Source organism: Triticum aestivum, chromosome 7B (assembly GCF_018294505.1).
Source record: "Triticum aestivum cultivar Chinese Spring chromosome 7B, IWGSC CS RefSeq v2.1, whole genome shotgun sequence".
Lineage (NCBI taxonomy): Eukaryota > Viridiplantae > Streptophyta > Magnoliopsida > Poales > Poaceae > Triticum > Triticum aestivum.
Genome location: NC_057813.1, coordinates 139,938,601 through 139,952,814, shown reverse-complemented (window position 1 = coordinate 139,952,814; position 14,214 = coordinate 139,938,601). Strand labels below are relative to the sequence as shown.

The 14,214-nt window shown below is 51.0% G+C and overlaps 1 protein-coding gene and 1 pseudogene across 1 annotated transcript; one reads left to right on the top strand and one right to left on the bottom strand.

Annotated features, from left to right (window-relative positions):
• The first annotated feature begins 6,440 nt into the window (after positions 1-6,440).
• On the top strand, positions 6,441-8,190 carry LOC123161253 (protein trichome birefringence-like 21). Its single transcript, XM_044579109.1, has 2 exons — positions 6,441-7,142; positions 7,270-8,190. Exons 1-2 carry the CDS (start codon positions 6,672-6,674, stop codon positions 8,035-8,037), a joined length of 1,239 nt encoding a protein of 412 aa, XP_044435044.1. The 5' UTR covers positions 6,441-6,671; the 3' UTR covers positions 8,038-8,190.
• Positions 8,191-8,774: 584 nt separating this feature from the next.
• On the bottom strand, positions 8,775-10,652 carry LOC123157776 (uncharacterized; annotated as a pseudogene).
• Between the last annotated feature and the right edge of the window lie 3,562 nt (positions 10,653-14,214).

Genomic DNA, 14,214 nt, shown 5'->3' with positions numbered 1-14,214 from the left:
GCCAGGAAATTAAGAGCATAAATCCAGTAGCCCAAACAAGATGTCCAAATAAGAACATCCACGCCCATACCGATAAACTATTCATCCCAAAAGGTTTATATCCATTGATAAGTTGTGAAGAGTTTAACCATAGGTAATCTCTTAACCATCCCATCAAATAAGTGGAGGATTCATTAAATTGTGAAACGTTGCCCTGCCATAATGTGATATGTTTCCAATGCCAATAAAAAGTAACCACTCCGAAGTCCCTCCACAAATAGAGTAGGGTAATAATAAGGATGAATTCCATTAGAGTAAGAGGCCAAATAGTTAATGATAAGCCGAAACTGCTCAATATAATCAGCGACAATAGATGTTTGCTTAATGGTGTAAAATTGGTGAATTAACAATTGGTGACGGTCTCGACCAATACGAGTACACATTAGGTTAGCAAATGATTCCCAGTCGAACCCAACAAGCTTCTTCTAGATCGATTGCAGCATGATGGCAACTGATACAGAAAAGTTCAGTGATGACGTAGGCACCCAAAAGGAGGTATGGATACTAAACATGGTGAAATACTGTTCACAGAGTGTCTTCCTGAGTTTCGGGTTTTCACCTGTGAACTTGGGAAAACAGGTGGATGGATGAGTCTGACCGAACCCTCCTAGGAGTTGGCTGGCATGAGAGACGAGACGGGAACTGGAGACGGGGGTACGGACAGCTAACCTATGCCCGGGAGGGGCATCCATGTCGCCACCGGCACCTGCTCCCGGTGAAGGAATGCGTCGCCGTGGTCATCAGACCCGTGGGATAGCTCCCGCACGTCGGTGCAGCCGTCGAGGAGGCTGGCTATTACCGCGAGGGACGGGTCGGGAGCCGTCGGCCCGATCACTTCCACACCAGGCGCCGTCACCGCAGGCGCGCACCCTTGTTGCATATCGGCTACGGCCACGTAGAGATCCGCCACGCGGTGCTCCATGTCGGGCCACCAGGCAAGGAGGTCGTCGAGTTTGATGGTGTTGGTGCGTACAACCACCGTGTTGCTACGCAGTTTGATACGGAACTCGTCCATGGAGGACGTAAGCTTGTCCATGTACTCCTTCATGGCCGGATCCATGGACTCGATTTGGAGGCGAGCTTGATGAAGATGGCGGGTTTCGATGTACTGCGCCAGATCACGCACGGGGAAGGGGCGGTAGTCTTTGATACCTGATGTGAGGAGCTAGACTAGGATAATCACTATGATGTTCATAGGGAAGCCATGGATTCGAGTTCGAGCTCAGATTACAGTAGCTAGGGTTACACAAATGGGGAATTGGGGAAGAGGAAGGAAGAGCCGAGCCATGTGGTTCGTGATCCTCTGGATACCATTCCCATGCGAGTAGGTGGCCGCCTGGTTGGGCCATTTACAACTCTGGTCCAACCACTCTTGGATTTGTCTTGCGAGCTCGTGCTGGTCTTGCTGGTACTGGTGAGCCTGGTCCGTTGCCGTTGGGTGGGGTCCTTTTGTGAGGTGCGCTGACAGGTGATAGAGAGGACGACCGAACAAATGAGGATTTTTTTAGGATAGCATTGGATGATTTCCTCCCCTATATTGCCTTGAAGGAAGACGCATGCTAGATCATTTGCAATGTCCATTTTGATGATTTCTGTTGAGATGTCATCTTATAAAAAAGAAACAAGCAGAGGCGGAAGTGAGGTTCGTTCATCATCCCATAGCACATGGTCGACAGACATCCCATGGATTTGGCGCTTCGCACACAAGACAACACAACACGGGGCCGAATTTTGTGTTCTGACCCTTTTAGCATAGAAATTCGAGATTTAACGCGTATTTCAAAATCTTTTGAAATTTGACCCTTTTACCTTCCGTCGGGGGGCTCGACGGTACGGCCAGTCAACCTACTGCCAAGGGGCTCGGCGGTAAGAAACTAATCCACGTCAGCACGCAAACTACCTCCATCTCCCCCTCCGTCGCACCCTACCGCCACAGGTCCTGGCAGTAGGCTGTCTGATCCTACCTCCAGGGACCTTGGCGGTAAGGTGTGGGCAGTTATACGGCGCGGACGCCCGCCCCACCCCCTTCTCCCCCTTCCTCCCCCACACCCAGCCGCCCATGAACAGAGGAGTTCTTCCTCTCTCGCCCCCTCTCTCATCTCCTCCACTTCCCCCCACCGATCTTCTTTGTTCCTTCATTCTTTTTGCGGATCAAGATGGCCCCAAAAAGAGAAAAGTAAGCTCCTCTGATCCCTCTAATTAGTTTTAATTAAATATCTTCCAATTCGTCGCATTATTTGATTCAAATCACTTCCCTTTTTGAACTAGATTTAATTTTGAACCCTAGGAGTGATTTAGGTTGATTCTAGATGTTATATTGTGTTAGATATGAACTCTAGTCACTAGTTGATATGGTTGTGTGAAGATGAACCCTAGTTCGTTTTTTGTTGAAGAATTTTTTTTATATGAAGCATGTTGGAGGAAATTGTTGTGATATGATGATGCATGTTGATATGCTATGATGCAAGTAGTGGATGTAGTTCGAGAAAAAATGTTGAACCCTCAGGATGAACCTAGTTCATAATTTTTGTGTGTTCAAAACAGTTATGATATGGTGAATATTGGAGAAACTTATTTTGATATATGATGCATGTGGATGTTATATGATGCATGTTGGGGGGAGGATTTTGTTTTTATATATGATGCATGTGGATGTTATATACGGAATGTTGTTTGAATAAATATTTAAATGTTGTATGAATGAATCAACCATGTTTCATTTTTTATTTATGCGTATGCTTATAATGCTTATGATTATGAAATTTTATTTAGGCGAGCAACTCTTGCGGACAACATTGGTAAACGGTACTCCATGCTTGCCTACGCGTTCGACAAGCGTCATCGTGCCCCTTTCATAGAGAAATGAGTGGTCGGTATTACGACCAAAATATTGAACCAAAGTTTTCGGATTGGTAAACTAAGATACTAACTTTTGGCGTCCACTTTTTGATAGATGCTCCCGCCATTGCGCATGAGGGGTCACACGAATGCCGTGAAGATGGAGTACGACGAGCGCAACGCGTCGTACTTCAGAAGAGCCCGACTACTTGGTTTCGTCCTGCAGTTCAAGCGTAAGCCGCCGATGCTCGTCGACGCAGCTCTCACGGCTTTGATTGACCGGTGGCGACCCGAGATGCATTGTTTCCACTTCCCATGCGGGGAGATGACGGAGACCCTCCAGGATTGGGTGATGATAATGGCCCTACCGATCGAGGGCCATGCACTCACCGGGCGTGTGGAGAGGACCAACTTGCAGCAGAGGGTTACCACCCTCATCGGCGACTGCCCCGACGCTAAGGGTAACCGGACATCCGGTGTGTCGCTGCCCTGGCTCCTGAAAAACCGGAAGAAATGCCCGGCAAATGTCGATGAGGGTACGGTGGAGCAGTACGCGAGGGCGTACCCATGGTACCTTCTCACAGAGGTCGTGTTTCCAGACTGCTCTGGGAACTCTGCCCTCTAGTCGTATCTCTTCTTCCTAGACGACTGGGATGCAGGGTACAGTTGGGGGACCGCCTCTTTCGCCTACCTTCACTGCTCAGTAAGAGAGCATCTCATAGCTTTTTACGAATGTATGCTCCATGATATTGTGCCATATCTGATCATCAATTGTTGTGTTGTAGCTTGACGAGGTAACCCAGAGGACGGAAGTTACTTCTGGTATGGGTGGATTTGTGTGGGCCCTCTCCATTTGGATGTGGGAGCGGCTGCCAGTTGGGCGTCCGGAGAAGTTAAGAAGAGGTCCATGGGATGCGTATGGCGAATAAGGAAACTCTACTCGATACCCGACCGTAGCTTACGAGTGGGACGTTGTGGGTCTCTACACAGGCACATCCAAGACTTCGTACAAGGCCTTCACCAACGAGATGGATGCTTTGACGATTTGACAGGTATATGAACTAGCTCATCTTTCTCTTTTACGCCGCTTTCATCGGGAACTTACCAATGTTTGTGTAATAGACAAACTGGTGGCCATATCATGACCGAGAGTGGGGGTTCAAGCTGAACGTGATGTGCGAGGAGGAAAACGGTCTTTGGACGTGCATGGTGCCCATGCTATGCGTGTACGTCGTCGAGTGGCACTTACCACACCGCGTGGCTGCGCAGTTTGGGATGTACCAGCATACACCACCGGGCATGCCGACCGATACCGGTGGCCACGAACTCCACCTGTGAGTGCCTTATCTACCGTTACTATGATTTCGTTGCGTTTGGTGTTCTTATGATGGTTTGTGTTGTTTATGCCTTGTAGGTTCAGCCGGTAGAAAAATCAGTCGATCACAGACTAGGGAGAGCAGCATAAAACTTTTGTGACGGAGTGGAACCGGCGCAGGTGGCATAAAGATGTGGAGATGCGAGTGATTGACTGGGATGATTACGTCCAACACATGAGGTGGTACGACGATGGCCAGAAGCACCGTCTTCGTCTCAAGCCTAGGTGGACAACAGAAGATATCGCGGAGCTGGAGATTGATGACCCCGAGGAAGAGGCCTACCAGGCCAACATCATAGACATGAGTGGATTTAGGGAGTTTGCACCCCTGATCAACAGAGTGGTAAGTTCTTCTATCGTGAACCGACAGTTGTATGTAATTCATTTTATCCATCATTGTGACTCACTTTTGCCTTCACAGTCCGGCGAGCTGAACAGATGCATCTTTGATGGCTCGGATGCACTAGGTTGTGCCCCCCGGGAACGGAGATTCTGAGAACAGCATGAGGGAGATGATGAAGGTAACATTTCAGCCACCTAGGAATACCCTATGTTCTTGTTCATTTGCAATCATAAATCTGATCGGTATTATGTCCTTGTTTCATTGTGACTGCAGAAGTTCGTGAAGCGTTGTTGCAAGATGGTAGACCTGCTTGGGTGTGCTGGCTCGGTTGAAGCTCATGATCCTGTAGCCACACAGGGGTAACATCGCTTCATCGAGCCATGTTGCCTCGTCGTCTAGGTTGGTTGGGGAGGAGGAGGACGAGGACGGCGAGGAGGAGGAGGAGGCCCATCAGGAGGAGGAGGAGGAGGAGGAGAGCAATGGGAGGAGGAGTACGATGATGATTACCGACCTCCACCAACTCAACCATCTCAGCTTCCGAAGAGGAATCAACTAAAGAGAGATTGGCAGAGTCCATCCCCATTCCAGAAACCAATTCGGCGCAAGAAGAAGCCTGATGAGACTCGTTCTAAGAAGAACGATGATCGTACCTCCAAGAGGGGAAGAAGCAAGTAATTCCGGTCTTGGCTACTTGTATTAGTTGGGTTTGCGAAACAACTTGTGTTACTTGGGGTAGTCGAACTATGTGTTATTTGTAAAACTATGTATTAGTTCGAACCGTTTGCTATTTGCTATTTGCGAAACTATGTGAAACCGTTTGCTATTAATATCTCGAGTGTGATACATGTTATATTGTGTGAGATCTACATATTTTAGGCTCTTAAAATATATACTATACTGTTATCTTTGCTGTGATAAAACTTTAGGAAAAAACAAACACTAAAAATGCAAAACCACATGGCCCTACCGCCGAGCCCCCTGGCGGTAGGTTCTCACACCCTACCGCCAAGGATTTGCCATTTACGGTTACAACAAGTTTACAGCCAAAAACCCCATGACCCTACCGCCATGGGGCTCGGCGGTAGGATCCCATAATCTACCGCCATGACCCTTGGCGGTAAGCTGAGGTGTGCTGGACGTTAGTTGACGGTTGTGGCCGTCTTCCTATCGCCGAGCCTCTTGACGGTAGGTTGACTGATCCTATCGCCGAGCCCCCCTGGTGGTTACGAAAGGGTCAGATTTAAAAAAAAAAATTGAAACGGAGGTCAGATCTCGAATTTCTACGCTAAAAGGGTCATAACACGAAACTCGGCCACAACACGGCATGCGGGCCGATCGATGCCGCCGGTGTCACCGCTTCAGACAGATCATCACCGGCCGCCGGTGCTGGGTCTCTCATTATGCCTGTGCGAAGACGGCCGTGGGGCTGCTCCCCTTTACGTGACACATTGATACCAAGGTGTCATAGCACACGCACGCGGCACCTCATCATACCATATACGCGCGCGCCCTCCGCCCTTGTGCTACAACACTTGAGTTCTCGAGTGTTCTCACGGCCACGGTGAAGCAATGGTTTGCTAGCATGCTGCATTGCTGCTGTTGCTTGCCCAAGTGACCGCATTATCCGCTCGACAAAGTGTCACGTGATGGACCGGTCGCTCAGCGGGCCCAGTACGCGCGTTTCAAAGTAAAGCGCAGGCGCGGGGGCCGGCCCGGCCCTGCCGGCCCTTTCCCATCAAACCAAAGCTTTTTTTTTTGAGGGTCCCATCAAACCAAAGCTGACGTACCGTCACATGCGCGCCACAGACAATTAACCCTCGTCGCCATGTACATTGCCATCGCTGCGACGCTGTCCTCGGAGTAACAACAACACGCCTCACAACCGTAAAAAACTACACGACCAGCCTGCCCCACGACAAGCCGAGCAGAGCAGGTACTGCGTTCACCATTGTTTACTCGCAGCGCTAGCTAGCGAGCTCGTCGCCCACCCACTCCCCCTCCGTGCGCCCGCTCTCCCTGCAGCCAGCCAGCCGCCGCTTCTGGCCATTGTAGCGAAGCAGATCCCCGAACCAGCGAATGCAGAAGCTCCAGCTCGCCAGCCCGACCGCGGTGTCCCTCCCGGCGCTCTGCCTCTTCGTCCTCTTCCTCCTCGCCGCGCGCCAGCAACGCTCGCTCCTCGACACCTACAGGTCCGGGTTCGCCTCAGTTTCCTCGTCGGACTCGCCGCGGCTCGAGCCCGGGCGTCCTGCTGTCGCCCGGGTACCCAAGGGATGCGACATTTTCCGGGGCGAGTGGGTGCCGGACGACGGCGGCGAGCCGTACTACACGAACCGGACCTGCCCGCTGATCCAGGAGCACCAGAACTGCATGAAGTACGGCCGCCCCGACCTCGGGTTCCTTAGGTGGCGCTGGCGGCCGGCGCAGTGCGAGCTCCCGCGGTTCGACGCGGCGGCCTTCTTCGACGCCGTCAGGGGCCGCTCCATGGCCTTCGTCGGGGACTCGCTCGCCAGGAACCACATGCAGTCCCTCATGTGCCTCTTGTCCAAGGTAACCGTCAGTTTAAAATTTCAGTCCACTAATTATTGCAAGAAATCACTGATCTACGAAATGTATGATTTACATTTTCGATTATTAGAGAGGGAGAATATATTTTGATTCATTTTTTGTTTTGCAGCTGGAGTACCCCAAAGACATTTCCACGACGAAAAACCAAGAATTCAGGACACTGTACTACGAGTCTTACAACTTCACCATCTCCACCTTCTGGTCGCCGTTCCTCGTCAAGGCGAACCAGTCTGACGCCGACTACGGCAGCGGCCGGCTGTGGAACATCTACCTCGACGAGCCGGACGATGCCTGGCTGCCCGGCGTGGCGGGCGCCGACTACCTCGTCCTCTCGGCCGCGAACTGGTTCACGCGGCCGTCACTGTTCTACGAGTCCGGCCGCCTCGTCGCCTGCCACTACTGCCTCGTCCCGGGCGTGCCCGACCTCACGCTGCGGCACTCGCAGCGCGTGGCGTTCCGCACGGTGCTGCGGGCGGTTACGAGTCACCCGGGCTTCAAAGGGACGGCGATCGTGCGGACGGTGTCGCCGACGCACTTCGAGGGCGGGGAGTGGAACAAGGGCGGCGACTGCCGGCGGACGCGGCCGTACGCGGCGAACGAGACGCGCATGGCCGGGCTGAGCCTCGACTTCCACACGGCGCAGGTGGAGGAGTTCGCGCAGGAGGAGGAGGCGGCCAGGAGGAGAGGAGGGGGCGGCGCGAGGCTGGTGCTGATGGACACCACGGCGGCGATGCTGCTCCGGCCGGACGGCCACCCGAGCCGGTACGGGCACTGGGCGCACGAGAACGTGACCCTGTACAAGGACTGCGTGCACTGGTGCCTGCCGGGCCCCATCGACGCGTGGAACGAGATGCTGCTCCAGATGGTACTGCCATGATGATGTGCACCGTAATGTCGTCGGCGTTTTTCTGGTTTCAGCTGTGTGCTTCTCAACTGCTGGTTGTTACGGAAATTCCATGTGGCAATAGACGACAAAGAATTTGCCGTCTGTTCTTCTTCTTTTATTAAAAAGAAGTTTTATTTTACTCAATCACTAGATAATTGTTCATACGGAGTACAAAACCAACCCGGATGTAAAAGTTCTAGTAGGTTACTAGACCGTAAAAGCAACTCCAATGCGCCTACCCATTTAGTCTAGACGCGCAGATAGAAAAAAGAGGTAATAGCACCTCAGGTACCCTAACTTGTACAGAATGTGACGATTTAGTACCAAACTTGTAAAATGCAACTACACCATACCCAACTTACACCTCATGTGATGATTTAGTCCCCAGCCTATCACAGCCCGACAAGTAGCAGCCAGATGGCTGGACCGGTCAGCGCACACACTTTTGCAGAAACCCCCTGCCGTTTTCTTTAATCAGCCCGCACGCACTTTTGCAGAAAAAAAAATTAGATTTCTCGTTGTTGATCTTTCGCTGCCCTCTGGTTCAGCAGGTCAATCCCACTCATTTTGCCATCTCATATATGATTTGTTCCATTGCTAGTATCATGCACCCTTTGGTTTCAGCTAGAGACCAAGCTAAGATTTTAATTCCCTTGTATTCCATAACTGGATGTTAAGGTGCAGTTAACTGTAGGAAACACTGACTGATCTGTGAATGAACTTGAAAAGAAATTTTGCTTCAGGGCAGGGCATGGCAGGCGTTCGTACTACTAAGCTGAAGCCTGAAGGAACAAAAGTAACTTACGTACCTGATTGTAACCTAAGAAACAAAAGAACGGCAAAGGACTGACGACTAGCTGCTGCTAATTAGACACAAGCAGCATTTTACAGCTGCTGTGCTACGTGTTACTACTGCCCAGCAGTCCTTTCACAGGATCGGCGAGCTGCTCGAGTTCCTCTCCCACGGCTTGGCCTGAGCGCCCCGGCCGGAGCCGAACGTCTCTGCCGCGCCGCTGCCGGTCCGGGCCATGCCGACCGCGCCGCCCATGGGCTGCATGAACACGGGGAGGCCGGAGGCCCCTGCTCGTCGTTGCACCGGTGGGGCTCATCCTGAGCCCCAGGAAGTCTAGCGTGGCCGGCTTGACGCTGAACAGTGATGACTGGCCCATCATGAGCTCCGGCAACCCCATCGGACCGCCGGTAGAGTCGTATGGTAACCCGAGGCCCAGCCCGGCCGACATCATCGGAGCTGGCTCGGGCTCCAACCGCGGCGGCCATTGCTGCAGCCACCCCTTCGGGAACTGCATTTGCATGGGCTCCTGGTGGTGGTGGTGGTGGTGGTGGTGCTGTTGATGCTGACCTGACGACGTCGACGCCGGCGATGACGACGAGATGTCCAGGCCCAGCCCACGCAGGAACGAGGAGCTCGACGAGGTGGCGCCCATCTGCGCCGCCTTCTGAAGCAGCGCCGTGGCTGACATGTGCGCCGACGGGGACAGCGACGGCGGCGGGAGCTGTTGCTGCCAGTCAGCCGCGGGGGCCGAGAACTGGGCGGACGCGGCGTCGGTCGCGAGGCACAGCGACGAGGGCTTGGCGGCCAGTGCGCGCTCCGGGTACTGCGACACCTGGGCCACGGAAAACGGCGCGAACATGCTGTCGAGGAGGCTCTGCGACGTGGCCGAGATGCTGCTGGTGCTGGCACTGACAATGGTGCCGTTGACCGAGGGCGGGGATGGCATCAGCGGCGCCGGCAGTGTGTACTGGACGACGGGCTCAGGCGCGGCAACGCCGATCTCCCGCTCTGCATGAAGCACAAGAGTATCAGCAAATCAGCAGCAAGATTCAGATCACAGATAATAAAAGATGATTAAGTTGGTGGTTTGGTGACTGTCGGCTATCTTGTTGATGATGTCCGCTCTTGACAGCTTCATGGTGCTTTCCTTGGTGGCCTTCAAATTAACCCACCACACCATATCATAGTACTTCAAGTTCTCCATGTACCGGCTGGTGCGAACAACTCCGGGCAACAGGTAGGGATGCACCACCATGAGGAACAGCATGTGGTTGGAGAGCACTTGTATGCTGTCCCGGACCTCCTTGTCCGGGTCAGGGTCAGGGCCAGGGCACATGGAGAGGTAGAGATCGGTGGCGATGTGCCACACCATGATGCTACGGTCCAGCTCGGTGTCGTCGGCGGTCCGTGTGAGATCCTCGTACATCTCTTTCTCCTTGAGGATCCACCTGCCCCGTGCATTCCTCAGATCTTCTATTTTCCTCTTCCTGATCTCCCTCAGCAGCAGAGTCTTGATGGCGTCAGAGACGGGGGCGGTGCTTGAGTAGTGCATCTTCTGCCATCGGTCCTTAAGTCCAATCATCTTGGCGATCTTGCCTCTCAGGTGGCCGTCCTTGTTGGCGTCGGTGCAGAGGTCCAGCATGTTGTACTGCCCAAGCGAGTCCAGGGAGGCACTCCTCCTTGCTCCAACTTTGAGCATCCGGCGGAGGCACATCACCGCATCGCAGAGCCGGTGCCATCCCCGGGCATGGTAGGACGCGCACGCCCAGGAAGACCCTGCCGCCCTAAGAGACGACGCGAGCTCCAATGCCATGGCTCCCACGAGCAGGACGTAGGTGACAGCGACGTCAACTCTTGTGCTTCATGCAGTTAACTGCACCTTAACATCCAGTACTGTGTGTTAATTAGAGAAGACGGCAGGGTGTTTCCTTCAAAAGTGTGGAGGAAGACCGGTCAAGCCACCTGGCTGCCACTTGTCGGGTTGTGATAGGCTGGGGACTAAATCATCACATCTAGTGCAAGTTGGGGTATGATGGAGTTGCATTTTGTAAGTTTGGGACTGAATTATCACATTCTATGCAAGTTAGAGTACCTCGGGTGCTATTACCTCTAGAAAAAACTGTCCAACGCGCCGATTTAAACGGATGCGTGTTTGCTTTTCCTGCGCCTGCCAACCCATTCCGGCCCAATTTTGACTTTGGAGCCTGATTTGCATCGGACGATGCGCGCCTACTCCTTCCCCTGGCCTGCTAGTCGGTGGCATATTGACCATCCTCTTTCACCCCTATCGACAGCAAGCCCTCGCCCGCACCATCCCGTGGTCGCCGCCGCCCATTTCCGGTGCCTCTGCCAGCAGCCCGTGCCGACACACCTTCCCCAACACCGCCACCTCCGACATCGTCGCCACCATCGCCTCGCCACCGGGTCACCACAGCTTCCCACCCCCAACTCCGACGTCGCCGCAAGCAGGAAGCCGCCTCCGCGCCCCGGCCAGCTCCTTCGTCCGACACCGCCCGCTGTCCTGACATCGCCACAGTCGTCGGACGCCGCCAGGCCAGCCACCTGCTCCAGGGGAGGCACGCATCTCTTCGCCAGCCAGCTTCTTTGTCGACGCCCGCAAGTTGTTCGGCGGTTTGCCTCAAGGTACAGTATGGACTACGCCGACGAGTTCTTTTTCCACAATTTCATGTGTGAGTTTGACGATTCCTCATCCAAGGAGATATTGACTGTCGCGTTGGTCCATGACCACCTTAATAGATAGCAGCCGATGTTCTGGGGCTTGATCCCGGGGCACATTCCGGTATTGAATCGCAACCGAGAGAGCGGTCATTTCCTTCTTTGGAAGGACTACTTTGACACAACCAACCCGCTGTTGATGTCTGCTAGAACTACGTCGGTATTTCCCCAAAGAGGAAGGGATGATGCAGCATATCAACGGTAGGTATTTCCCCCAGTGATAAGACCAAGGTTATCAAATCAGTAGGAGAACCACGCAACACAACCCCTGCACACAAATAACAAATACTCGCAACTCGATGTGTTAGGTTGTCAGTCCCTTTCGAGTAACGGCGCCAGAAATTGGCGAGAAGATGGGATAAAGTTGTAGTAGAAAGGATAAATGGAGCGCAAATAAAATAAAGTGCAGTAAGGTATTTTTGTATTTTTGGTTTAATAGGACTAAAAATAAAAGAAAATAAAATAGATCGCAAAGGCAAATATATTAAAGAAGAGATCCGGGGGCCGTAGGTTTCACTAGTGGCTTCTCTCGAGAAAAATAGCAAACGGTGGGAAAACAATTACTGTTGGGCAATTGACAGAACTTCAAATAATCATGACAATATCCAGACAATGATCATTATATAGGCATCACGTCCAAGATTATAGACCGACTCCTGCCTGCATCTACTACTATTACTCCACACATCGATCGCTATCCAGCATGCATCTAGTGTATTAAGTTCATGGAAAAACGGAGTAATGCAATAAGAATGATGGCATGATGTAGACAAGATCTATTTATGTAGAAATAGACCCCATCTTGTTATCCTTAAAAGCAACAATACATACGTGTCGTTTTCCCTTCTGTCACTGGGATCAAGCACCGTAAGATCGAAACCATCACAAAGCATCTCTTCCCATTGCAAGATAAATAAATCAAGTTGGCCAAACAAAACCCAAATATCAGAGAAGAAATATAAGGCTATAATCAATCATGCATATAAGAGATCAAAGAATACTCGAATAACTTTCATGGATAAAAACATAGATCTGATCATAAACTCAAAGTTCATCGGATCCCAAAAAACACACCGCAAAAGACTTACATCATATGGATCTCCAAGAGATCATTGTATTGAGAATCAAGAGAGAGAGAGAGAGGAAGCCATCTAGCTACTAAGTAGGACCGGTAGGTCTACAAAGAACTACTCATGCCACATCGGAGAGGCACCAATGGACATGATGAACCCCTCCGTGATGGTGTCTAGATTGGATCTGGTGTTTCTGGAACTTGCGGCGGCTGGAATTGATTTTCGTCGACTCCCTTAGGGTTCCTGGAATCAAGGTTGGAAAAAGCGGTAGGCGTAAGCGAGGCGGTTGTCCTTCGCCTAGTGCCTAGGCGGTGCCTAAGCGCCCTAGGCGCAGCCTAGGCGGTAATATAGTTTTTACACATAGTGTATTTGTGATTATTGTATGGGTGTTGATATTAGTTTAGGGCATATAAATAAGTTAGTTGCCATCTACTGCCATTGGAATATAACCAGTTTGGCATAACAGTGCAGTATGTGGCATGATTTCTTGCTTGAGTAGGCAATTCCTTGCTTGCCCTGCCTAGACCTCCATTTATGCCCTAGGCGAGGCGTTTGGCCATTGCCTAGTGCCTAGGCATGCCTAAGCGCCTCCTAGGCACTGCCTTTTCCAACAGAGCCTAGAATATTAGGGTATTTATAGAGCAAAGAGGCGGTGCGGCAGGCCACCGAGGTGGGCACAACCAACCTGGGCGCGCCCTGGTGGGTTGTGCTCCCCTTGGAGCACCCCTCTGGTACTTTCTTGGCACATACAGTGTCTTATGGTCCAGAAAAAATCCACAAAAAGTTTCGCTGCGTTTGGAATCCGGTTGGTATTGATTTCCTGTGATGTAAAAAACAAGCAAAAAACAACAACTGGCACTGGGCGCTAAGTCAACAGGTTAGTACCAAAAAATGATATAAAATGATTATAAAATGATTGTAAAACATCCAAGAATAATAATATAACAGCATGGAACAATCAAAAATTATAGATACGTTGGAGACATATCAGCATCCCCAAGCTTAATTCCTGCTCGTCCTTGAGTAGGTAAATGATAAAAACAGAATTTTTGATATGGAATGCTGCCTAACATGTTCATAACATAATTTTTTCTTTGTAGCATGGATATTTGGACTTTTATATGGTTCAAAGCAATAGTCTAGTTTTGACATGAAGATTTTAATACTCAAACATATCAACAAGCAACCACGTCTTTCAAAATATCAACACTAAAGCAAGTTATCCCTAGCCCATTATGCTCAACCATTGATCCATTCATGAAACACAGTTGAATATTAGCTACACCCAATGCTCAAATATGGTCATTGTGCCCCTTAGTTGGTGCTTTATAAGACAAGATGGAGACTCAAATTCAATATAAAAATTGCATAAAGTAAAAGAAAGGCCCTTCGCAGAGGGAAGTAGGGATTTGTAGAGGTATCCGAGCTCAAAGCGAAAATTGAGAGATAATTTTTTTTGGGAGGCATACTTTTCGCACCAATGAAAACAACTTAGAGTTCCCAATACTTTCCATGCTAGATACATCATAGGCGGTTCCCAAACAGAAAATAAAGTTTATTCCTTTT

Bases quoted from the DNA above. Each gene is read 5' to 3' on its own strand.
- LOC123161253 (XM_044579109.1), top strand. From the start codon at position 6,672: ATGCAGAAGCTCCAGCTCGCCAGCCCGACCGCGGTGTCCCTCCCGGCG. The intron at 7,143-7,269 runs GTAACCGTCAGT...TTTGTTTTGCAG, and splicing joins TCATGTGCCTCTTGTCCAAG to CTGGAGTACCCCAAAGACAT.